General features: G+C 40.5%; 2 protein-coding genes across 2 annotated transcripts; one reads left to right on the plus strand and one right to left on the minus strand.

Annotated features, from left to right (window-relative positions):
• Window positions 1-2,314: 2,314 nt before the first annotated feature.
• On the plus strand, window positions 2,315-3,457 carry LOC128854914 (uncharacterized). The gene has a single exon (XM_054089417.1). It carries the CDS (start codon window positions 2,315-2,317, stop codon window positions 3,455-3,457), a length of 1,143 nt encoding a protein of 380 aa, XP_053945392.1.
• A 4,243-nt stretch (window positions 3,458-7,700) lies between these two features.
• Window positions 7,701-22,499, minus strand: LOC128856859 (uncharacterized). The gene is made up of 8 exons (XM_054092274.1): window positions 22,152-22,499; window positions 21,769-22,076; window positions 17,210-17,515; window positions 15,577-15,827; window positions 13,116-13,262; window positions 12,941-13,051; window positions 8,115-8,272; window positions 7,701-8,038 (listed from the first exon to the last, which is right to left on the minus strand). Exons 1-8 carry the CDS (start codon window positions 22,360-22,362, stop codon window positions 7,752-7,754), a joined length of 1,779 nt encoding a protein of 592 aa, XP_053948249.1. The 5' UTR covers window positions 22,363-22,499; the 3' UTR covers window positions 7,701-7,751.
• Between the last annotated feature and the right edge of the window lie 3,663 nt (window positions 22,500-26,162).

Genomic DNA, 26,162 nt, shown 5'->3' on the forward strand with positions numbered 1-26,162 from the left:
GCAACCTCCAAAATACTTTCCCGATAATATTTCGGGAAGCATTTTGCCGAGAGTAAAAACGAAAAAAGAAAATCAGTTATGGATTTCAAACGTACAAGTAAAAGAGGGATTGCACTATATTTGGCTGGAAAATCATAACCAGCGATTGTTCGTGAGCTCGAGCGCTTTAAAGTAAATAAAATTTTTGTTTATCGCACCATTACTCGTTACAATGATACTGGTAGCATCGCGAAACGTCATGGAGGTGGTCATCGAATGACTGCAACGTCCCGTGAAATGGTTCAAAAAGTGAAGAAGCGACTTGAGCGAAATCCCCGACGAAGAGCCAATAAAATGGTGAAAGAACTGAAAATATCTGGCCATAGCATCCGCCGCGTACTGAAAAATAATCTCAAAGTCAAGCCTTACAAGATCCAAAAGGCGCATGATCTCACACCAAAGCAGCAACAAGTCTTGAGAAAGCGAAGGGAGTGGCTTCACTTGGCCGAAAGCGGTCAATTTCCGAACATTGAGTTTTCTGACTAGAAAATTTTTCAAATTGAGCAGTTCGTAATCTCCCAAAACGATAGGGTTTATTTGACCGACCATTCATACCAAAAATTGAGTCATCGATTGGCCACCAGGAAGCAGCACCCGCCACAGGTAATGGTTTGGCCCGTTGTAACCGCAGATGAGCGCTCTCCAATCATTTTCATCGAGCCTGGCTTCAAGGTAAATGCGAAATATTGTCGGGAAAGTATTCTGAAAGGTACTTGAAGCCGCGGACAGACAAACATTTCGGTGGCAGACCAGGGAAGTTTCAACAGCACTCGGCACCGTCTCACAAAATTCGAGTGAACCAAGAACGGCTAAAAAACAACTTTCCGAAATTCACCAGACGCGAATCCGATGGATTATTCTCTTTGGGCCAGTTTGTAGAGTAAAAGATTTACCAGTCTCGAGGCGCTGAAAAAGCCATTGTCCGCGAGTGGCCGAAATACCTGCAAGTCACATTTGGGCAGCTTGCAATTCGTTTCTGGACCATCTCAAGGCAGAAGGTGGTCATATCGAGCAAAAGTAAAATGATTCAAGTTAAGAGCGGACAAATGATTGAGAGATCAGAGTCAATTGATACGTAAAAAGTGCTTAAAATAATTTTTGAAAACCGATGGCCTTGTAATCATTAAGAAAACAATGGCTTATCAGCGAAAAAAAAAATGTAAATATTCGTGTTTTAAAATGTACTTTTTGTTTAACAATAATTATTGTTCACACATCTGAACTCCAGTTGTTCATACACTGAGACACACATCTCTACGTAGGGCAAATACTAACGGCTTATTGTAAATATTTAAAATTTCCATTCAATCTGTGTAAATATAATAAAAAAATCGTTTTTCGAACCAAAAAGCGGGCAGACGCAAATATTTAGAATGGCTGAGTACACACAGTTTTATGCGAATATTCAAGACTACGACAGCTCAGCTAAAAATATTAAATCAAGTAAAGTTTTTATGCATTTGCAGTTCTTCTTTATAAAAACTTGTTTGAAAAATCCCAGCACTAGAAAATGTACTGAAACGCTTGTGAAATTCATGCTAAATTTAGGTTCGGAAATTCATTAAAGTGGCTGCATTTTTGAACACAATCCAGAGAAAATTTAAGAATTTTGGTTTTAGTTTGTAAAGTAAGTAAAACTTACGTAAAGCAGATAATAAAAAGAGACTCCAAAAGCGACACGAATAGGAATTGCCTTTAGCCGCGTTAGTTTAGTTTGATAACCTCGTATCCGATTTTATATGAGTAAACAAGCCTTGAAAAATATTGCCAACTATGTGAGAATTGAGAAAGACGTCTCCAAGCCGTGTAATATCAAAGGAACTTTCAATCAGACTGATGTTGGAAAAGATTGTTCAAGCATTAGGACTGAATTTATGATTAGGATAACCGCAATTTATAGATTTTGCATATTGTGAAAGAGTAGACCTGCTTCATGCACTAAAATCTAGAATAGATTTGCAACGAAATCTGGGAAAGAAAACTCCGCTCCAAAAGCTTCGCATGACACAGACAGCTCTGAAAGTCGTGCTGTGGCGGGAATTGATTTGCCAAAAAATGCAAAACATAAAATATGGAAATGCAATACTGTATTTATTTAAAAAGAGGTCTTGAAAAGTTGCACCACACTGTATGTGTGTACATTTTCAGATACATATGAGTCATGCAATGCATTTGATGGAGCTTTGAGTTTTGGTATAAAACCAAGGTCGTGTTTTACAAATTGCACAGTTCACTTTCTGCATCTGATCAACTAGATTCTATAAAGTGAAAAGCAATGAAGTATTTAATTATTTTTTTGATAGGAATCGTTGCGACGACCAATGCAGTTGAAGACCAGAATTGGTCCGCTGCTAAGGACGCTGAGCAACCTGCGAATCAAGTACCAGCTGCGGTTCCAGAACAGCCTCTCAACGCAACGCAATCATTGAATGGAACAAATGGAGCACCAGCTGCGCCTATCAACGGAGCGCAATCAGTGAATGGAACAGGAGTTGAGAATGGACAGCAATCAACGAATGGAACAAACGCAGCGCCAGCTGCCACGCCTCTCAACGCAACGCAATCATTGAATGGAACAAATGGAGCACCAGCTGCGCCTATCAACGGAGCGCAATCAGTGAATGGAACAGGAGTTGAGAATGGACAGCAATCAACGAATGGAACAAACGCAGCGCCAGCTGCCACGCCTCTCAACGCAACGCAATCATTGAATGGAACAAATGGAGCACCAGCTGCGCCTATCAACGGAACGCAATCAGCGAATGGAACAAATGGAGCACCAGCTGCGCCTATCAACGGAGCGCAATCAGTGAATGGAACAGGAGTTGAGAATGGACAGCAATCAACGAATGGAACAAACGCAGCGCCAGCTGCCACGCCTCTCAACGCAACGCAATCATTGAATGGAACAAATGGAGCACCAGCTGCGCCTATCAACGGAACGCAATCAGCGAATGGAACAAATGGAGCACCAGCTGCGCCTATCAACGGAGCGCAATCAGTGAATGGAACAGGAGTTGAGAATGGACAGCAATCAACGAATGGAACAAATGCAGCGCCAGCTGCGGCGCCTCTCAACGCAACGCAATCAAAGAATGGAGCACGAACTGCAGCTGGACAACATCCTGGTAAGCGAGGAGATCGTAGAAATAGGACACAAGATAAGGATAGAGCAGCTAGTAATCAGCACCATCAAAGAAATTCAAATCGACGTCGTGGACATCGGCGACAAAGTCAGGAGTCATCAGAAGAAGTGAAAAAGGACAAATCTGCAAATCAAGCACCAAAAGGAAACCCAACACTACCAGTCAATCCAGTAATAGCAGGACTGGCTAAAAAAGGTAGTATATTACCTTTTTGGGGAAGACGCTGGGGCTCGCCTTTCGTGCCAAACGCAAAAAATCCTGTAATGTTTTAAACCAATTTGATTGTATCCTCGAAACACCCCTTTTTATCTGACAAAATTTTATTTCTATTTCAATTTTTATCAATCGCGAACATTTATGTTGTACTTCCTCTAGAAAAATACTAATACATAATAATAATATGGGGTTATAAATCTTTTATAAATAAAGGATGCACTAATATTTTTCAATTATATTTTGGTTTTTTATTGGAAAGAGTTAAACTTGTATTTAAACACTGGGAGCGTAGTGTTCGTTAAGAGATTTCCATTGCTAACGATTTCTCGCTATTGCCTTTAGCCAAGGCGAATCTATTAAAGGTGGTATCCAAGGCGAATTGAGTATCTAAGGTGGCGCCATTTAAAAACATTTACTTTATTTTTCGCGATTTCGACAAGTCTGACGTCAGCTTCCTTCGCAATACAAAACAAACGAAAGTAGAAAAAATTACATGTTTGTGAAAATTCAGTGAATGGCTTGAAAGTATTGCGATTTGTGAGATTTAACTAATAAAACTAATCAAAAAAGAAGTGCCCTGTGTTAAATTGTGGAAGCACAAATTAATATAAAGCCTCCGAATGCAGTTTGTTTGCGTTTTTATGCGGAAGACGCCGGGGTTAGAAAGTATGTGGGTGTGCGTATAATTTCTTGTTTTTGGTTGTTTCCATTGCTTTCGCATATTCTTCTTCTTCACAAACAAGTAATTCCCCTTCCTTTGGCTTATTTATTCATGGGCTCTTATGACACGGCGAATTCGAAAGGCGCAATCGTGTAGTCTATCATTCTTGGGTGTTATCGGTAAATCTGCTGATTTGTTTTTTTTTTTCTGTCGCCGTGTCCATGTGGCTATCCGCCCAGAATGAAACAAGGCGAATCCATTCCTTGTTTACTACTTTGCCAATAGTTTGCTTTGACAATCAAACGTACAAAGCATTGTTGTTGGTCTAGTGCCACCACCTTTAATGAACACGCCTTGCCTTTAGCTGATTCCGGTATAAAGAACTACCAACTGCTAGAAGCCCAGAGTGTATAGATCTGCGCAAAGATCCTTTAGGTCGTCCTCGTCCGCGTGAGCTTTGCGCATTCCATTCTAGCGCCATCCCGCTAAGAGAATAATCTGGCTTTTGAAGGGTATACCCCAGCCATCAGCACTTTCTTTCTCTAATTTTCACATTGGCCGATTTTTTGCTTGCTACTCTGGCCACCATATCCGCAAAATTGTGCGAATGTTTAGAATGGTCTGCCGTCTGTTCGATGATTCTTTAGAAACCAAACACGTTTCACGGCCATAAAGCAGCACAGGTTTGTCAAATATTGATCAACATTTACCGTAATCACGCCCCATCAAACACAACTTGAAAAGAGTGGTTTCGACGCTTCCAAGGTGGCAATTTCGACGTGATGGGATTGAAGACGCATGTCGAACCCTTGGTGATATGTCTAAAGAGTTGGATGTTGACAGATCAACCGTCGGTAAACGTTTGCACGCGATGGGAATGGTCCAGAAAGTAGGTCACTGGGTGCCTTATCAATTGAAAGAGAAGCCTTATTAGAGAGCGGTTCGCTTTTTACGAGAGCGTCACAAACTGGTTCAATGAATAGATCAAGTCAAAAGAACTCGAATTTTTCGTCAGAGGAATCCGTATGCTACCTGAAAGATAGAGTAAAGTTTTAGCTTCCAATGGCACACACTTCACATAATATCAGGTATTATTTAATTGTTTAAATACTTCGTAACTGGGCTAAAAAAGGACGGAAACTTATTCCCATTCCCAATATTCTATTTATAAAAAAGTTATTCAAAACGAAATTTGATACTTTTATTAAGTTGTCAGGGTGGAAAACTGGCCACATCTTTTCTCATACGAAATTCGGATTGGGTACAAAATTTTTATGGAACAACATTCGTTATTCAAAAATCCGCTTGATAAAATTCTTTATTACAAAATTCTAGGAATTTAGACTATTTAGAATTTCTTTGGCATTTCCCCAGCATTTCTACCCAAAAGATTAATGTAATGCAGAATTTAGGACCGCCCCCATAAAATGCCCCGGAAAATCAGGCACACGGCTTCAATTTCGATTCTGCAGTTAAAGATAAAGGAAAGTAACAAACAGTATTTCGGTTTATGGTAGATGGTGGATGATACTCGACCGATTAGACCAAGCGCGACCATAAGTGAAGAGAATATTGCGGCTGTAAATAAGAGTTTTGCCGAAGCCCCGAAGAATCGATTCGGTGCTGATCTCAATAACTCGGCCTATCTTATGGCACTACTTGGGCGATTGGAAAACGTATAAAATACAGCTAGTCCAAGATTTGAAGCCGGCCGATCTGCCAAAATGTCATCATTTCAGTCGTTGGGCTCTGGAAAAACTTGCCGACGATCCGCATTTTGTGACCCGAATTTTATTTAGCGAAGCAAAATCGCCATATTCGGACTGAAGAGAAACCCGAAGCCATTCGAGACCTTTAGACTTTTATTTTTGGGGGTATGTAAAGTCTAAATGATTTGCAGATAAGCCAACTTCGATTGAGGCACTAGAAGCCAGTATTACTAAAGTTATTCACGAGATACCGACCGAAGTCCTCCAGCGAGTGATTCAGAATTGGTGTTTACGGATGGCCAAATTACGGCGCAGTTGGGGCCAACATTTGGAAGGGATTATCTTTAAAAAATAAATGTATTGACTGGTTCTACGCAAAAATTATAAAGATTTCAAAGCAGAACAAAGGCCACGCAACTTAAGGGGGAAGTCTACTGTGACAAGGGAAAAAACAGGCTTATTTTCCGGATTTTATTTCTAACAAAATATTGCTCGTACATAAAATCTATTTAAACTCTTATCTTTATTATATATTTAAGTTTTTGAAAAAAAATTTTAAGTCAAAATATTCAAAATGGCCGCTGTGGCACTTCTGCAAGCGCAGGTCCGCTTTTCTTAGGTGCCTAAACGGTGTACATGAAATCTTACGTTTCGGTGATCTAAAACAAAAAAACAAAATATTGTTATCATATACATAATATTGACTCTCGTCTGACGTAGGATTATGTCGATAAAAAATTTTGGCGTTGAAAAAAAAATTCTTGAAATTTTTTTCTTTTTTTTTGCCTAAAATTGATGTTACTATTGTTTATAACAATTTAACAAATAACGATATCAAAAAAATCCTATGTCAGACGAGAGACACTATTACAGAGAATATATAATTAAATTTTTAAGCTGATGCATTTATCAGAACTCGAGATATCGTGTACACCGTATACAAAAACTTAGTTTCGAGAAAAATGCGTTTAAAGTTTCAGTATAGCAGGTACGCGCTTTGGAGCGCTTCGGGAAAAGGTCGAAATTTCAACGAAAAAAAATTTAGCCAGCTGTAACACATATTGTACCTTATTTAAGAGGGTTCAAAGTATTTTTTAAGCTAATAAAAAAAAATCGATTTTTTGAAAAATTCACAGTAGACTTCCCCCTTAAGCTGGCAGCACACTGGCGCGATAACCGCTTACGCGATTTTGGGCGAGTTTAATGAACCACGCCAGTTGTTTTTTTCTCGTACTTACCGGCGTCAGTTGGAAACACCAAATGAAGCCAAGTCCTCCTCCACCTAAACTTTCCAACGCAGAGGAGGCCTTACTCTTCCTCTTCTACCACCAGCTGGTACCGCATCGAATACTTTCAGAGCCGGAGCGTTTGTATCCATTCGGACGACATGGCGCAACCAACGGAGCCGCTGGATCTTTATTCGGTGAACTATGTTTATATCGTCGTAAAGCTCATACAGCTCATTATTCCATCGTCTACGATGCTCGACGTCCCCAAAGTGCAAAGGTCCAAAAATATTTTTTCTCTCAACCACCCCAAGTGGTGTCTCATCGGATATGGTCAACGTCCAAACTTCTGCGTCCATACCTTAGGACGGGCACCGAGAAACTACGACAATCAATGCGTGGTGGCTCAATAGCGTCCTGTTTTGGCTAGAAAGAAATTTTGAGAATTATGTTTAAGGGTGAAAAAGTTGATCCGTTAAACGGCTAAGCGGCTAAAAGAACGAAGCGTTTACTGTTCGTCAATAAAAATGGTGAACGGCCTTAACGCTTGCAGTGGCCAGAAACGGTAGGCGAGTTTAACTTAGGTTAGGCCTTGGGTGTAGCCTAAAGAAAGCTTAAAGTTTTTATATAAAGAATTTTTACTATAAATTTATTTAGCATATCCGTGTAATGAAGTATTGTAAAAAAGAGTACACAGCTGCCATCCGCAGCCGGCTCACAAGAAACCAACACCCTCCGGTGTGGGTTACTGTTACTAATCTTCCCTTTTCGACAACTCCTCGACCAATTTTGCACTCTGTGTCTTGATCTGTTTGCGATTTGGCACATTGCGCAAAGGTTTCGATTCCTGCAAGAGATCCTCTTCGTCATCGTCTTGCTCCGGCTCATTGCTATCACTGGTATCTTCCATTTCCATGCTTTCGAGGAATATGTTCTGATAGTTATTGAGATATTGCTCCATTGTGGTAGGTGATACTTCTTCCTTGTAGGCGCGCATTAGCTTGTAGACCTTACGGATCACCGTATGCAAAATTGCTTCGACTAAAGGGCGATCGAGAGGAAAAATAAAGATTTTGTTATTGATTTAGAGATTTGTAAAATATTTCAATCGACATACTATTCTCCTCGTAACCCTCCGGCGCACATGCGCGCATTGTGAGCATGTCAAATTTCAATAATGGCAAACGTAAATACGAACTTGGATATTTCACACGCGTCATCTTATCGGGACGGTCGACATGGCGAAGAATCTCGTTCAAGTTCCACAAGGACATGCTACAAAGTGACGGATTAGAAACAAAATTGTGTAATTTTATATAAAGTTACGATTGTCAATAGAAAATCGCTAAATTTGAAAAACATTTAAATGCTTCTTATTTGAACACTGGGATGTATTTAGGTACGTAGGGTTCAGTGAACTCATGACTAAATGATTTATTCATCCATTCCATTTCTAGCATTTTCTGTTCTTCACGTCTCTGCTTGGCATCATTCACATTTCACCCACTTCCCCTCTGCCTATCCTCTGTCCCATATATCTCATTCTGTTTCTGCTTGGTGCCTATCGCATTTCGTCCATTTCGTCTCTGACATGCCTCCTACACTTTTTTGTCGGGACAGACTAGCAACTACAGCACTTAGACACAATTAAGTCCATTGAGTTGCACTTGGGTTCCCTTTTAATTTCCTTTAAATCTACTCGACCTCCGAAGAAATCTGAGTAGATCTTGTGGTGCCAAGGAGCCGAGGTGGTCGCTTCTTGACATATCAGTGCCAAAGACCTCAAGTCTGATTCGAGCGAAGTCTGTGCAGACGCACAGTCCGCCGTCTCATCCTCCTCTCCACATGCTGGGCAGAGTGCACTGTCTGAGATGCTCATTTTTTCCATGTGCTTTGCCCACAGAAAGTGACCCGTCATCAGTCCAACTAGCCGCCTACAGTCCCGCCTGCTTAGTGAGAGGACCAACTGCGACAGTCGGTCGGACATGACAGGTAACAACAGTTTTGTCTATCTGCAACCTCTCTCAGCCTACCAAGCTCACTTATGCGTTGTAGTAACCCGTTTGCTGACCGTGGCTTTGATGGCTATCAGAACGGGCTCCAGGCTAAGGAAGTTGGCCTCATAGCGCATTCTGCCTAAAGAGTCAGAGATCTCGTTACCCACGATACCCGGTGTACCTGGACCCACCTGGCTATTATGTCTACCGACATAGTTCAGTCTGGATTTACAGGACTCGACTACCCTTAAAGTGGTTGGGGGTTGTCTAAGGCCATAAGCGCAGCTTGGCTGTCGCTGCAGACACATATAGATCTGCCTCTCCATCTGTTTTCCACAACAAAGTTCACTGCTTCTTGAACAGCATACACCTCCGCTTGAAACACAGATTTATGAGACGGCAACCTCTATTAACCCCGGATGACAACATCAGATCTTTCTCTGGGGGCCCATTTACTTGTTGGCCTGGCCAATTTATTCGTTGCCGGTGGATCCGTGGCTGAAAGAGGGAGTGCAAAAACTGTTTTTGGGCAAAGGAAAATCTAGTTAAAGCTCACTCTGACTCACTCTGCTCAAATTCTTATCTCACTCTCATCTAACAACCAGAGTTAAACAAGTCCGAGACTGCACTAATTTTGAAGTATATAGTAAAGAAGGCTGACAAATGACAAATGCCCGGAGCTCCTGCTTTCACCTATTACGCAAACTAATGTAAAACTTTGCCCTACTCAATGCCTTGAATATTTTCCATGTGATATTCTCAAGAAAACTTTCTCTAAACTAAATCTTTTTTCCAAATTTTACAAAACCCTGGATATTGACAGAGAAGATACACAGGGCCCTCATGTGCATTAAAATAATGAAATCAAATAATATTTAAAACTATCGGTAGTTTATCGGTTGAGATGAATAGCTTCAGGGCTCTACATGTGCCAACATTTTTTCAGGTGTATAGGCGGTGTTTCTCTCTTTGGAGGTGATTATAAGTAGTTGCATTATGTCTCTGGTTGTACAGGGTGGACCATATAGCGTTTGCTTTTTGAACCACCTATGTTTTTGAGAATGGTAACACAAATGGCATGTCAAATGTGTTCATAATTTACTTAAAGGTTTGATATTTACGAAATGGGACGCTATATGGTGCAAGAACTGAAGCCTAATGACCATCCAATGCGATTTCGGTTCGCTCAATGGACAGAAAATCGTTTGACCGAAGATGAGCATTTTTACCGAAAAATCATCTTTTCTGATGAAGCCCATTTTCACATCGGTGGCTACGTCAATAAGCAAAATTGTCGGATTTGGGACTCAGAAAATCCACACGTTACTGTAGAGAAGCAAATGCATCCACAACGAGTCACTGTTTGGTGCGGTTTTTGGTCTGGCGGCATTATCGGGCCATTTTTTTTCGAAAATGAGCGAAGAGCCGCGGTTATAATAAATGGCGAGCGTTACCGTGACATGCTCAACGAGGATGAAAAGGATGACATGGACGACATTTGGTTTCAACAGGACGGTGCAACTTGTCACACTGCCAAAGTTACACTCGAACTTTTGGCTACCGTTTTTGAAAGCCGAATAATCAGCCGAAATTCCGATATCAATTGGCCGTCTCGGAGCTGTGATTTAAGCCCGTTGGACTATTTTTTGTGGGGAGCCGTTAAGGACAAATGCTATGCGAACCATCCAGAGACGATTGATGCTTTAAAACACGGAATCGAAGTTGCCATTCATGAAATTGGAGCCCAAACAATCGAAAATGTGCTTAAAAATTGGGTTCATCGAATGGCCTACTGTAAAGCCAGTCGTGGCAGTCATTTGAACGATGTTATTTTTCATTCATAAATGACAATGTTCAATCTCCAAAATAAAAAAAAAGTTTGGTAAAATATTGATTAGTTTTTTTTTATAGCCGATTCAAAAAGTAAATTTTACATGGCCTTCCCTATAGATCTACCAGAAGAAAGCTTCTGAGAAAAAGGTGCAATTTGTGTAATGGGTCTAACACTGGTTCTTCCTATACTTCGGTATTGCTGCCTCTCTTTACCAATCAAATAGCATGCGTTAAGGAATACGTGAGCAAGGTTCCCCTTGTCCTTAGTATGTGAAATTTGAACACCATTGTAATTCTAGTTTTAGTTCGGACTTGTCGTGGGATGCCGGTGAAAAAGATTTAGTGTTCCTTTTAACGTTATTTTCATGCAAATTTCAATTAAGAGTTTATATGAGTGGGAAGAAGAGCCCAAAATTATCACTAAGCCTATACAGCAGCAGTTTCTGCAACCGGCGGATTCCCAACCGCTATATTATTTGATGGATTCACTGAGTCTACGCCCAGCGAAAGGGAGATCTTCTCGCTATTCCAGAAGCAGGCCGTTGACAGATGAACTAATACGGATACCTGCAAAATAACTAAACATACGTGGCCAAATTTCAACAAATTTCAGAACTAACGAGTTGTTAAGAATGCCATGAGAAGACATATTCAGAATTACGTCAACAATAGCCGGCCACTGGCCTTTGTGAGAGCATGCCACAAAGATCAGGTGGCCATACAGCCATAGATGTAGAAGCTGCAATCAAGAATAATCTAAGTAAACAGTCTTTCACTATATGTGTGAGTGCCCAAGACAGGGTGCTCTACGACATAGAATGCGGGGGGAGTCCTCGATGGGGTTAACTTTAAAATTGCAGAAAAGAAAATATAATACTATAGACGACATAGGCAGATTAATAGTCAAATCAAGATGGCTCGGCTAATAAAAGCAGTGGTTCCACAAGTAGTGTATCGAAATGGCATCTTGTGTACTAATTGGGTCTGGGCTGTGTCACCCAGACAACATCTCCCCCACCACCACCAAACCCAGCGATACGCTACAATATAAATTTAAGAAGAGCATAGAAGGCAACCGTCCGAAAAACTTTCTCCACCGTCTTTCTTTCAAAGCTTTCCGTCATCCATGTAAACGCTAGTTTATCTATTGCAACCTGGCAGTGCTCTTGCGAGTACTTAGTTATATGAAGAAACGTTTGTGGCATGAAGCAATGAGCAGTCTGAGCTGCTATGAACCAACATAAATCGAAACTAAAGGCCTTCGCCTCATTTGACATGGTGTTTTTTTTTTTGAGTGTTTCTTTAAAAGCGTGTAAAACGAAAACGCAAAAAGATTTTGTTTTTGTTTTCGGTATTTTATTTTTTTGATCCATTGTTAAAAAATACAAATTTTTTGTTTTTGGCCATACGAAGTTGGTTCAAATAGTTGTCTGCCTTCAAAAAACTGGTCTTCACATGGACAATGGACACAGATTTAGCCGGTTCTACTGAACCGATTTTGATGAAATAAAATTTAAATCACGTAGAATTGATGTTTTTATCACGTGAATTACGATCGTTCGGAAAAAATTGTAGTATTTTTTTCGGGCCTTGAAAGTTAAAAAAGGGTCAAAAAAACGGATTTTCATCTTTGAACGTCCGCCATTTTGTCAAATTTTATTTTTGTTTTTAAGATCGTACTTCACACGATAACGACATTTATATTGAACAAGAAGCTTTTTGTCTTTTTGTTTTCGAACACCAGTCCCAGAATCGCCAGCGGCATATCTCTTTTTTTGGAAGACTTTTTTTTTGAAGGCTGACAACTTTTTGAACGAACCTCGTATGGAAAAGAAAAGATTGTTTGTGTTTTAACAACGGATCAAAAAATAAAATACGTAAAACAAAAATAAAAAATCTTTTTTCGTTTCCGTTTTACACGCTTTTAAAGAAACACTTAAAAAACACCATTTCAAATGAGGCGAGGGCCTAAAGTGTTTATGTAGCCATGGAACTCTTCTCGGATTTCGAGTTTCACTTAACCGCATCACCAACGAGATCTACATAAGGCAAGCTAACGAGGTCACTAAAACCTTTGGTCTACAATAGAAATATTTTTTCTTGTAGCACATACCGCAGCATTACGTAGGCATCAGCACGATTCTTGAGATAGGCAATAATTTTCTCCTCCTCTTTATCCTCTTCGTTAATGGCTTCCTTTAGTTCGGCTATACGCTCCAGGCGCCTAAATTATTTTTCATTTGTTATAGTTGTATATGCAAATTTGTATCAACAATTAGGAAGCTCACGCTATTTCCTGCTCCGACAAGTTATTCACCAATATTCCCGCCAACACGTCAGCACGCCTCATTTTTACAAGCATCATGTAATGAATGTACATATTTCTATCGATCATTTTCTTCAGCTTGAAATTGTTTTCCACTTGAGTTTTTATTCTGTTGAAAGAAACAAATTATTTGAAAATTGAAAAATGATAAAAAAGTGTTGCATAGACATGGTCGTGAATGAATTTAAAAATTTGTGGGCCTTACGGACTAAAATTGGAAAATTGTTAGGAATATTCAGACCAATTGGACCAATGACTAGATTGTTTTACAATAATACGACTGTTATTTGGACACGGACAGCTATTTCCCGATCCGCTTCGAAAACGTCTTTCTAAAGGGTGATCAGATTGGGGGTACTTTTTCCAGTAGGGTTTTATTAAGGGGGGGGTAGGGTTTCGCGCTAAAAAAAAAACACTTTTTTTTTGAATTTTTTACAGAAATATGGCTTAAGATACTTTAATAAAATCAGTTGCATGTTATTGTACATCTTTTCAATAAGTTTTTAAAAAATATTAATAATAAAATATTGACAAATAAGCCCATGACAGAGTTTTTTTGGAGATATGTTTTTCGAGAGGTGATCTGCGGTGCCAATCGGCATTCGTCGTAGAATCATCTGAAACTAAAAAAGTCGAATTTTTCAGTTAAAGTATGACGTAATGCTCCCCCCTACATTAATAAAAATTTTTTTTTTTCATTTTTGTAGTTTTGGTGGCAAAAAAACGTAAAACGAGCATTTTTGGCGAAAAATTTCGCCATATTTGTAAGTGAAAACCAACCTTAAAAAAAAAAAAATAAAAAACAAACAGTGTAGGGGGGAGGTATTTTTGATTTAGAAAACGTGTGCCAAATTTGAAAAGAATCGGTTGAATAGTTTCGGAGTTGTGATTGGCACCGACTTTTAAGAAGTCGTTTCGGGAAAAACGCGTTTGAAAAAATGACTCTGAGAAATTATCGATGCTCCGCATTCGAGGTAGAGTGCCTACAAAGGCTATAACTTTGAGAGTTCTGCTCCGATCCACTTAAAATTTTGACACAACATTCTTGAAATGATTTACTATAAGATGAGTGAAGAAAAAAAATTTCGATTTTGAATTGAAGCCAGTGATCTCCACAGCAGGTGGTTCGCACAAGATGGCGCTACTTGCCATACAGCCCGTGAAACAATGGATTTACTGCGTCGTCGTGTCGGTGAGCAATTTGTCTCGCGTCTCGGATCAGTAGATAGGCCACCAAGATCGCATGATATCGCACCTTGGGACTTTTATTGGTGGGGGCGTGGGGATATGCAAAGTCTAAATGGTTTGTGGATAAACCAGCTTCGATTGAGGCATTGGAAGCCAACATTACTAAAGTTATTCACGAGATACCGACCGAAGTCCTCCAGCCAGTCTTTAAAAATTAGTGTTTACAGATGATCGAAGTACAGCGCAGTTGCGGTGAATATTTTAAAGGGACTATCTTTGAAAAATAAATGTCATGAATGCTTCTATACAAAAATAATAAAGATTGTCCAATCAGTTTGAATTTTATTTGCTTTATTTCAATTTAAAATCCGATACCTCTAAATTGATCACTCTTTGTATCGACTTTGGAGCGATTGGAAAGTGACGGCTATTTTCGGCTGAGGCATGCTTTGGACTCCCCAGTTGCCTAACAAGCTAACCTGCCATACTTGGAACTCGGAAAATCAATGTGTAGCCGTGCTAAAAATATTGAACAATGCGCCCTCGGTAGATCAGCGTAAGTGGACTAGCCTGCCATTCCAGAGGTTGTGGGTGCGCACCCCACATAAAGCACGATCCACGCAATTTTCCAAATTATCCAACTTTTCCTTGTCTCAAAAAATGTTCTAGCCACAGCAACATTTCCAACTGACCCCCCAGACACAAAAGGAAATAACCCTACTAATATCAATCCCACCGGAGGGCAGCCTTTTGCAATTGCAATTGCATTAACATTCTCTGCTTTTACAGTGTGGCTGCAAAATCGCATAATGCACCAACGGCGCCAGCAACAGGAAGCGGGCAGTAGCGCTAAACAATGCAGAATAACTCAACTTTAGCGAAGTCCCCAACCATCTGAGCGGTCCTTCTGACAGACAACAAACAGAGATGGCGCTAAAGTCACCGGAAAGCGCTGTTTCTAAGCAGCGACAAATGGGCAGCCCTACCAGAGAATGTTAATGCTCCAAAAATGTTATTTAACATTTGCGCCTTCTCACTTCATTAACATTCTGTGGCCCCATTAGGACTGTTAGCGGCAGGCTAACCACCTACCTTGAAAGTAATATACCTTTTTAATGTAACCAGCACAAGGCAAGTCTTTTCGAGGCCCTATGCTCCCGAGCAGAGTGAACAAGGATAAAAAAGGCCCGTAATCATTTTTGCTGTTATTTCTTTAGTTCCATAATTTTACTAACCTTGGATAGATCTCTTTGGCTTGCGAGCAGAGCGTTGCGAATTTCACTCGTTTTATTGCAGCCTCAATCACTTGCAACTCCTTTTTAAGAACGATCATGCTCATCGTTTCACGCACATAACGTTTAGACTTCGATATGGGATCTGGAGGTTTTGACGAAACTTTCGGTGCACTTACTTTCGTATCTTTCCGGTATTGAGACATCGTTTGTAATTTTGCTTGCATATTTTTGCGCGACTTATCCTCCATTTGCTAAAGTAAAACGAAACGAGTGCAAGAGATATGAAAAGGAAAAGGAAGGAATCGTTCTAATACCGATAACGGGACCTCAATATTCAAAATAGCTTTGACCTTAATTTGCAACCCTTTACAATTTTTTTATTATTATCTGCTACACATTTGCATATTTGTTCAGGGAAGGGAAGCAGGTTTTATGCTTGAATTAATTTTAAAATAAAATCGGGACTTACAACTTATTTTTTGGCTCTATAAATGGCTTCAAAAAGATGCCTCTGGCAAATTGAAAAATCGACATGCATTCATACGAGTATATCGCATAGTTAATTTTTTCATATGCACCATTAGAAACAACCAAAGTTTTGATAATCTTTCGAGAACTCTAAAAGTTGGCTTTTACCATTGACGAAGCTCATGCCTTTGCGGCGCACCATAGGGCGACAACTCAAACAAATTATGGTACCTCGATCATGGTACTCTCGAAACTGGTTAGGGAATTTTTGACTTGACTTTCGATTGCATCCGAACTCTTCGACATAAGGCTCACCTGGGTACCTGGTCATCGCGACATTACAGGAAACTGCGATGCAGATGAGCCGGGCTAGACAGGAACCTGTGAAGTAGTTACCCCGCGAAACGAGAGGGGTGAGATCCCATTGACTACCTTGCGGTCTGCTCGTGGAGAAGTGGGCTTCGCGTCAACTCAGCGAACGCTGGATAAGTACACAAACTTGTTAGGATCTCCTCAAATTTCGTTGATTTCCTTACAGGACATTGGCCTCGAGGTATACATGCTGTGAGACTCGGAAGTACTTGATATTGTTTCACAAATGGAGGACCACGTCCTCCTAATTTTACGTCGCCTCCGAACAGCAGATTGTTTTTTATGAGGAGTTTTTAATGGCAGAAACATAAAACAATTAGAAAAAATCTATTATACAATTTGCTGTTTCATTCCTACAGTGGATTTCGAGTTCAGACACACAAGTCCACGCTTCTATTGACTGTTGGATGTGTTTTGACGCTATTTGAACTAGCACAATACTACGCATAGATTCGTTTTAAAAATAATATGTATTTTATCTCTTCCACTCACGATATTACGCCACGAAACTTACGTTGCGCGATCTAAATGAGCCCCATAGACAGTAGCATTTAAATATTCCTCTGGTACGACTCTTGTTCGGAACGAGAGAATGAAGAGGGAATAACCAGAAGAGTGCCTGCAAAAAGATGAGCTCGGATTGAAGTGGAAATTAGAGTGAGATTTACGCTGCACATTGCGGTTGCGCTCTTTAAGAAACTAACAATGAGGTGTATGATATTCGTATTCTGAGCACTTGCCCAATACAATTCCTAGATTATAAATACATTTTTTTACTACTAACTGCACTCACCCTATACTCTTCACTGAGTTCCTTGAATTTAGAAATAGCCGGTATCCCTAAATACAGGATATGCTTAATAAAGTTCGACTGATCTTCAATGTCTTGACTCAGCGAGCGCAAGATGGGTTCATAAAATATGCCATCGTGACGCAGCACCTGAATCATTTTCCTATAGGTACCATTTATGGTTTTTATCGCCTTCAACCGCACATTGGAGTTTTCGATTTTCTTGCGAAAAACGCGGGATTTCAGCTCCTCCTCCAACACAAATTCATTCTCGTACTTGATGCGATTCTGTAAAACGGCGCGCTCAAGCTGAAAGGGAGACGGATATGAGTGGTAAAGAATGTGGGATAAAGCAAAGTACATGCGAGATAAGATATAAATGATAAAAGATAAAACAAGCCATGAGAACTAAGAGTTTAGAGATAAGAGAAAGGGTATAGCGATTTGAAAGAAGAAAGGAGATATGGTATGGGGTTTGAAATGCGATATGTATATGGAACATGGGGTAAAATGTGGGATTTTTGGTAATAATATATATAGGTTGGCAAAAAAGTCTTGCGGTATTTCCGCAAGCTTGTCTTTGCAAGCGCGAAGTTCTAGTTGTATTCGTCGCATCGGTTCACGCTAGAGCTTTTTGGAAAGCTCTTTTCACGTGCTAACACGTGTTTGATTAATTGTTGTTTGCTTTTAGTCGTTCGTTAGTTATAGCGTCGCAAACATGGAGCAAAATAAAGAGAAAATACGGCATATTTTACAGTACTACTACGATAAAGGCAAAAATGCATCTCATGCTGCCAATAAAATTTGTGCAGTTTATGGACCCGATACAGTTTCCATTTCCACCGCACAACGATGGTTTCAACGTTTTCGTTCTGGTGCAGAGTTCATCGAAGATGCGCCACGGTACGGAAGGCCTGTCGTCAAAAATTGCGATAGAATCGCTGAATTGATCGAAAGTGACCGGCATAGTAGCAGCCGTAGCATCGGCCAAGAGCTGGGCATGAGTCATCAAACCGTTATGAAAAAGAAGCTCGATGTATGGGTGCCACACGACTTGACGCAAAAAAACATTCTTGCCCGTATGGATGCATGCGAATCGCTTCTGAATCGCAACAAAATCGACCCGTTTTTGAAGCGGATGGTGACTGGCGATGAAAAGTGGGTCACTTACGACAATGTGAAGTGCAAACGGTCGTGGTCGAAAAGCGGTGAAGCTGCCCAGACGGTGGCCAAGCCTGGATTGACGGCCAGGAAGGTTCTTCTGTGTGTTTGGTGGGATTGGCAGGGAATCATCCACTATGAGCTGCTCCCCTATGGCCAAACGCTCAATTCGGATCTGTACCGCCAACAACTGGACCGCTTGAATGCAGCACTCATGCAGAAGAGGCCATCTTTGATCAACAGAGGCCGAATTGTCTTCCATCAGGACAACGCCAGGCCACACACATCTTTGGTGACGCGCCAGAAGCTCCGAGAGCTCGGATGGGAGGTTCTTTTGCATCCACCGTATAGTCCGGATCTCGCACCAAGTGATTACCACCTATTTCTGTCCATGACGAACGAGCTTGGTAGTCGGAAGTTGTCCACAAGAGAGTCCTGTGAAAATTGGCTCTCCGAGTTTTTTGACAATAGGGAAGCGAGCTTCTATAAGAGGGGCATTATGAAGTTGGCATCTCGTTGGGAACTCGTCATCGAACAAAACGGCGCATATTTGACTTAAATCGCATTATTATAACCAATTTAATGAACAATTAAAAATTCAATAAAAATACCGCAAGACTTTTTTGCCAATATTGCAGATGATAAATAAATAATAGATAAACGATAAAAGATACTAAATAATATTATATATATATATATATATAATTGGCGCGTACATCTTTTTTGGGTGTTTGGCCGAGCTCCTCCTCTTATTTGTGGTGTGTGTCTTGATGTTGTTCCACAAATGGAGGGTCCTACAGTTTTAAGCCGACTCCGAACGGCAAATATTTTTTATGAGGAGCTTTTTCACGGCGGAAATACACTCGCAGGTTTGCCATTGCCTGCCGAGGGGCGACCGCTATTAGAAAATTGTTTTTCTCTTTTTTTTTAATTTTGGTGTTTCACCGAGACTTGAACCTACGTTCTCTCTGTGAATTCCGAATGGTAGTCACACACCAACCCATTCGGCTACGGCGGTCGCCTATTGGGTTGGGAAATAAGTTCATAGCATTTTTTCTTTTATTTTATTTTACAACGATTTGTTTGTTGTTTGGCAAAGGGTAACTATTCATTTGATAGAACTCTTTCTGCTCTACAAAACTATGTTGATTGTATTTTTGAGTTATTTAATTTTTTATATATTAAGTTCTGGGGTTCTAAACCTGGAATACCCAGTAGGCAAAAATCAACATTTTCGACACCTTCTCTTCTTTGCTTTCATCGAAGTCAAAAAGCTGCGGAAGCAGCCCAGGACATTTGGGACGTGTATGGTGAAGGTATCATAAGCGAGACTACAGCATGGAAATGGTTAGAAAAGTTCAAAACTGGTGACTTTGACGTCGGTAATACGTTCCGCAGCGGAAGGCCTTCTGAATTCGATGAAGAACGTTCCAAATCACTTTTGCAGCAGAACGGTCGCCAAACCACTCGTGAGTTGGCGGAAACAATGAGCTGCGATCATAAAACGAAAGAAAGTCGCCTTCAAATTGCTTCTCAGCATCTCGCCCGCCATCGGTCATAAACAGGGCTTTTTGTACCGAATCGTTACGGGAGATGAGAAATGCTGCCTATACATCAATATGAAGCACAGAAAGGAGTGGGTGGCTCCAGGAGAAACGCCAAAGCCGCGAGTCAAGCCGGATTTTAATCCAAAGAAGATTATGATATGTGTTTGGTGGGACTGGGAGGGCATGGCGCACTGAAAAATGTTCGAAGAAAATGCCACGGTCAACAAGGAGCTCTATATTGCCCAGCTACACCGCGTCAATGAGACTAAGCGACAGAAATTATCTGATCGGCATGGCCAAACCATACTCCTTAACGGCAACGTCAAGCCCCATGTTACACAAGTCGTCAAAGCCGCACTCCAAGAGCTCGAATGGGAGGTCCTTCAGCATCCGCCGTATGCTCTGAATCAACTTATTGATATACATAATTATATTAGATGCTAAGTTCCCGATGTTCCCGTTGCCATAAACCAAGCTTAGACACATGGTAAACAAACTGCTTCGACACACTAGTGATTTTGTTTTGGTATAATATACTTTTGGTTTTGTGAAAATGTCTGATTTTGTGCCGAATAATCGTAATTTGCAAGAAGTGTTGATTTTCCTCTTTTAGGCGAGAAAAACGGCGGCTGAAGCGCATCGAGAGCTACAAAACGTTTATGGAGATGCTGCTTTAAGTGAAACAACGTGCCGAGATTGGTTCCGTCGCTTCAAAGACGATGATTTTAATGTTGACGACCGTCCGCGTGAAGGAAGGCCAAATACCTTCGAAGACGCTGAATTGGAGGCATTACTCAAGGAGGATCCGTGTCAAACACAATAAGAGTTTAAGGAGTTACCCGCCAATCAATTTCCAAGCGATTGCTTGCTTTGGGAATGATTCAGAAACAGGGGACTTGGGTTCCTTCTGAGTTAAAATCAAGGGATGTTGAACGTCGTTTTCTCGCCTGTGAACAACTGCTCCAGCGGCAAAAAAGGAAGGATTTTCTTCATCGTATCGTGACAGGTGATGAAAAATGGATTCATTACAGCAATCCAAAGAAAAGAAAATCATGGGGACTGCCCGGTCATGCTTCTACGTCGTCGCCTTGGCAAAATATTCACGCTGCAAAGGTTATGCTATGTATTTGGTGGGACCAAGTTGGTGTTATTTATTATGAACTGTTAAAACCAAGCGAAACCATCACTGGGGATACCGAAGGGATGTATCGACATCAATTGATGCGATTGAGCCGAGAAGCGACGGCATGAATACAATACGCGGAGAGGCATGAAAAACTGATGACAACGCTCGGCCTCACGTTGCCAAACCCGTTAAAACCTACCTGGAAACACTGAAATGGGAAATCCTCCGCTCCCCACCCGCCATATTCCCCAGATATTGCCCCGTCCGATTACCACCTGTTCCGATCGATGGCACATGGTCTAGCTGACCAGCAGTTCCCTTCATATGAAGACATCAAAAAATGGCTTGATCCGTGGATAGCCTCAAAAGATGAACAGTTTTACCGCGACGGTATACGAGATGTACCAGAAAGATGGGAAAAAGTAGAAGCCAGTGATGGGCAATACTTTCAATGATTCATTTGTAACCATTTTTTCCGAATAAAGTTTTACTTCCATAAAAAACCCAGCTAGAACTTAGTTGCGCACCTAGTAGTCTTTTGTTTAAATAAAAGTCTTCGGTAAAAACGCTACGAACTTATTCCCCAACCCAATAGAAAATAGGTATTAAGTTTTTCGATTATTGAATGGACATGACGAAATCATGCATTAATCATACAATAGCATAATCGCGAGTATCTTTATTTGCTCCGAGCAAATGGTACAATGGTCTCTCACTGCCAAACTTACCAATTTCTCCTTGTAGACATTCTTTAACTGGTCCAAGCGCGATTTCAAACGATCTCGCTCCTTGCGCATCACAAACGTACGCTGATTGATATTGTCCACGACCAACTCAACAGGCATTTTCTGATACAAACGCTGCATATCTTTGTGATTGATTAGGAAATTTCTGATTTTCTTTGTGTTATCGGCATAGAGCACATTGCAGAGTTTCGTGCGACCATCGCGGCATTGGCGTTTCAAGTTGCGATTCTCGCGTATGTAGCGCTTGTGGGTAGCAGCTGCCTCGAGTTTTTTGAAGACCAATCGTTTAGCTGCGAGCAGAAAAATAGAAATGTTAACAAAAATTTGCATACTCGTTCGCCCTTTCTCTCGAATGGGCAGCTTACATAGTAGATCTGCCATTCCCTTGAATTGTTCTGTTAGAGACATTGGTGTCCAGTGATCATCGATGACCATGTGCTGGCGTACGAATGATACCCCGAAGAAGCCGTGTGTGCGTACAGCTCGCGGATGTACCGGTTTCGGCGCCATAATAAGGCTTGCCGGCTGACGAGTTTTCATCCTTTCTTTCGAGCCGAATTTATTTAATTTAGTCATTTTGTTTGTGAAATTTCGCTTAACTATGAAATTCTATGTATTATTCCTTCACAAATTTTTGTCCCGTTATTAATATATTTTTCGCTTAAAAATTCACGAGCTCGAAATTATGTATAAAAAAAATTTCGTTGCTTGACAATTCGTCAAACTCTTAAGATTGTTTTGAAATTTCCATAGATTATTAAAAACAACAGAAATATTTTCAATCGAAAATTGTGGCTTGAGTAAAGAATGTCATCCGTTCGATAAGTAAAATGCAAAAAATAACGTAAGAATTAATTCTGAATATAAAATAGAGATTTTTTTTTTAGGTTGGGGAATAATTTCGTAGCGTTTTTACCGAAGACTTTTATTGAAACAAAAACAATAATTATATCAATAAGTCAATCAATTATCGCCGTTACTGTTAACAATCTCTTCCCACCTCTCGACCAATTTGTTGTTGCCGTTCTGCCAAAAATCGCCTAGTCTGCTGTCAAAGAAGTTGTTCAGCCAGTTTTTTAGAACCTCTTTGTTATCGAAGGTAACAACCTTTTTATGGTTTGACAGGGAGCGGAAAAGATGAAGAATACGAAGAACACGGCGGATGCTGAAGGACCTCCAATCGAGCTCTTGGAGGGCAGCTTTGATGACTTCTGCAACATGGAGCCTGTCGTTGTCGTGAAGCAGTATAGTTTGGCCATGTCGATCAGGTCATTTCAGTCGAATAGACTCAATAAATTTTTTTTTTTAATAATTATGTTTTATTGCTCCTACTTGACTTTAGTCAAAACAACCCAGAACTTTCCAATCGGCTATCGCAAAAGACATTATAACCAAACTAAAATTCTTCGCTTGTACAAAACATCTTTTTCATAACAAATCAGTTTTGCTGGAATATGCGTCAGGGCGCACGGGGCGTTTGACGCACAGTGATAGAACGGATTCTGGCTCAAAGCACACTCTGGTGCCGCCTGACAAACTCTCTTAAAACCAAACAAAAAACTCTCTTTAACAATTTTAGAAAAACCCTGATTTCCACAGTACTGAGATCTTCAAATTCATTAAAAAATTGTCCACCTAAAATGGTAAATCTACGACTGGATAAAGCAGTACAATGGCACAGAAGATACGTGATCGTCTTTTTCTCCTCCTCATCTACAGAACTTCTGCAGAATTCATCCGTTTGCTTACCCATCCTCTGGGCGTGTCTGCCTATTAGAATGTGTGCTCCGTTACAACGGAAATCAGTGTGCCAAGCCTTGTGAGTCGGCCACAATGATCGGGCGCTTCTGCAGGTTATTTCATTACGCCATCTTTCATTCGTTGCTCTTACAATTTCCTCAAAGATAAGTAGCTAACATGCCTGTAAGGGTATGCCCGTCACGTCATTGTCTGTGACCTCATCAGTGAACTTGGCAACAAGTTTCGCTAGTTCATCGGCTCTGCAGTTTCGCTCAATGTCACAATAGCCAGGAAGCCATAAAATTACTCAGACAACTCATTAAGAGATATGCAGCAATTCATGGCTACCTTGGAGGTTGTCAACTTCTGAGAGATTTTATCGCCATCTGGTTATCAAAAAAAAGTAGATAACATCTCCAAGTATCGCATCACACTGCACCAGTGTCACGACTTTTATTATTACCATCAGTACAGCCTGAAAAACACTACAGTAATCAGGAAGCAAAAAAGTACAGGAGATCCCCAGAAGTTCGAAATATACACCTTCATCCACCCAGTTCTCGAGCTTTGCGCCATCTGTGTGTACTTTGACGGATTCTTCCTGTCTTACATCGTCTCGTTACAACTCTTCTCTTGAGAGTAAGAAAATCGTGAACATTGTAATGGTAGTTGCTGTAATTTTAGGCGGCAGTGCATAGTCCACAAGTCAGGGAAGCTCTGAAATACCAGATAGGATTTCAAAGCGGATATAGTCCGTGGTTGACCACTTTCTTAAGGTGTTCAACCATATTGCCGCACTGCGAGCGATATACTCACATGTTACCTGCAGTTCTACCGGGAGGAGACAGTTGGTGTGCTTCACGTTGACCGATTATGAGAAAAGCTGCGAGTTTTTGAACCTCGTCAATTCTTTTAATGTTCACACCCTTTTAAAGGGCATTCCCTCATATTACAATACCATAGTAGGGAATTGGTCAAACTACTGCGGTGTAGAACCAATGTACCATTCTGGGTTTCAACCTCCATTTTCCCCCATTTAGCCTTCCACAGGGGTACAATGCCGTCATAGCTTTGCGTACTCTATTTGCGACTGTGAGCCCCCATTTTATCTTTCTATCCACTACAAGGCCCAGATATTTAGTCCTTTCTGTTACTCTAAGGGGTTTCCTCTCTAGGCATACCAGGTTAAGAGCAGGTGCTTTATGTCTTCCGCTAAACATTATCAGACCCGTTTTTTTCCGCATTTACTTCTAGCCTTCGACTTTTACAACAAAGTGGTAATCTTGTGAGAGATCTTCGTTGCAGAACACACATTGTTGGAAAATGTTTACCCGAGATTGCTATTGCAATATCAACGGCATATGAAATTATCTTACCTTTCATGTTTTCAAGTTTCCGAAGTAGATTATTGACGGTCAGGTTCCACAGAAGTGGAGGGATGACGCCACCCTCGGATGCACCACTGAACGGAAATTTCTTAATGGATGTTTCGCCCAAATCTGCTTTTATAGTCCGCCCGATTAGCATTCGTTCTATGAACGAGACAAGCGCACCATTTCCGTTAGCGATTTAATAATTGCTTCCGAATACACATGCTCCACAAAGTCTGCGTTCACTCGAATAGCCTTCTTAAATTTATTAAAAACAGAATAGAATATTATGATTAAATTGAAATCTTTACAATTTGTTTATTCACTACATTCCCAGCTTTCAAGGCCAAAAAAAAAACAAGATTCCCCACTTCACTTTTCAGATAACGGGAAAATAATTTCAGCAGCATGTAAATGTGGCACCAAAAAGTCTGCGTTCAGCCTGTTTATTTTAATGATACCGTTAATTTTAAGATATTTTTCCTTGTTTATATTAATTTTTGATTGCGCATTACTTCGACTGAATGTTAACAAAGCTTAGTTGAACATTTTATTTATAACTGGAGATAATTAAAGAACATGGAAGGAAAGGGAAAATAAGTAAGGGCTTCTGAGAGGAAAATAATTATAAAAATGTGGAAAGACGGAAAAAGTTTCCGAAATATTGGAAAATCTATTGGGAGGAACGTATTCCTCTATTCAGCGAGTTGTAACAAATGTTCGGCAAACTGGAATTTTTACATCTAAGCCCAGGTCAGGGCGTCCGAAAAAATTATCGATCCGGGAAGAGCGTTCTATAATCAACTTGGCAAAGGTTAACCCCGGGATTACATCCCCAAAATTAGTTGAAAACATAAATCAAACATTTAAAAAAAATATTTGCGCTGAAACTGCCAGAAAATTTGTACGTCAAGCTGGATACCATGGTAGAGTCGCCCGAAGAAAGCCTTTCATTTCTCTTGTGAACAGACAGAAACGCATTCAGTTTGCTAAAGAGTACATAAATAAGCCTCCCGAGTTCTGCAAAAAAGTAATATTTTCAGACGAAAGTAAATTTTGTATATTCTTAACCCCATCGAGCATCTGTGGGATCTACTGGAAAAAAGAATTCGTCAGGAAGTGATTACTAGTAGAGAGGTTTTGCGCAGTGACATGCAGACAGAATGGAGGAAGATAACAGCAGATGAAACAGAGAAACTAGTAAGTTCAATGCCAAATAGGCTGAGTGAAATCCTGAAGCAATGTGGATATCCAACTAAATATTAG

Source organism: Anastrepha ludens, chromosome 2, assembly GCF_028408465.1.
Source record: "Anastrepha ludens isolate Willacy chromosome 2, idAnaLude1.1, whole genome shotgun sequence".
NCBI lineage: Eukaryota > Metazoa > Arthropoda > Insecta > Diptera > Tephritidae > Anastrepha > Anastrepha ludens.

Bases quoted from the DNA above. Each gene is read 5' to 3' on its own strand.
- LOC128854914 (XM_054089417.1), top strand. From the start codon at position 2,315: ATGAAGTATTTAATTATTTTTTTGATAGGAATCGTTGCGACGACCAAT.
- LOC128856859 (XM_054092274.1), bottom strand. From the start codon at position 22,362: ATGACTAAATTAAATAAATTCGGCTCGAAAGAAAGGATGAAAACTCGT. The intron at 22,077-22,151 runs GTAAGCTGCCCA...TTCTGCTCGCAG, and splicing joins GGGAATGGCAGATCTACTAT to CTAAACGATTGGTCTTCAAA. The intron at 8,273-12,940 runs GTATGTGCTACA...GTCACTTTGTAG, and splicing joins GATGCCTACGTAATGCTGCG to CATGTCCTTGTGGAACTTGA.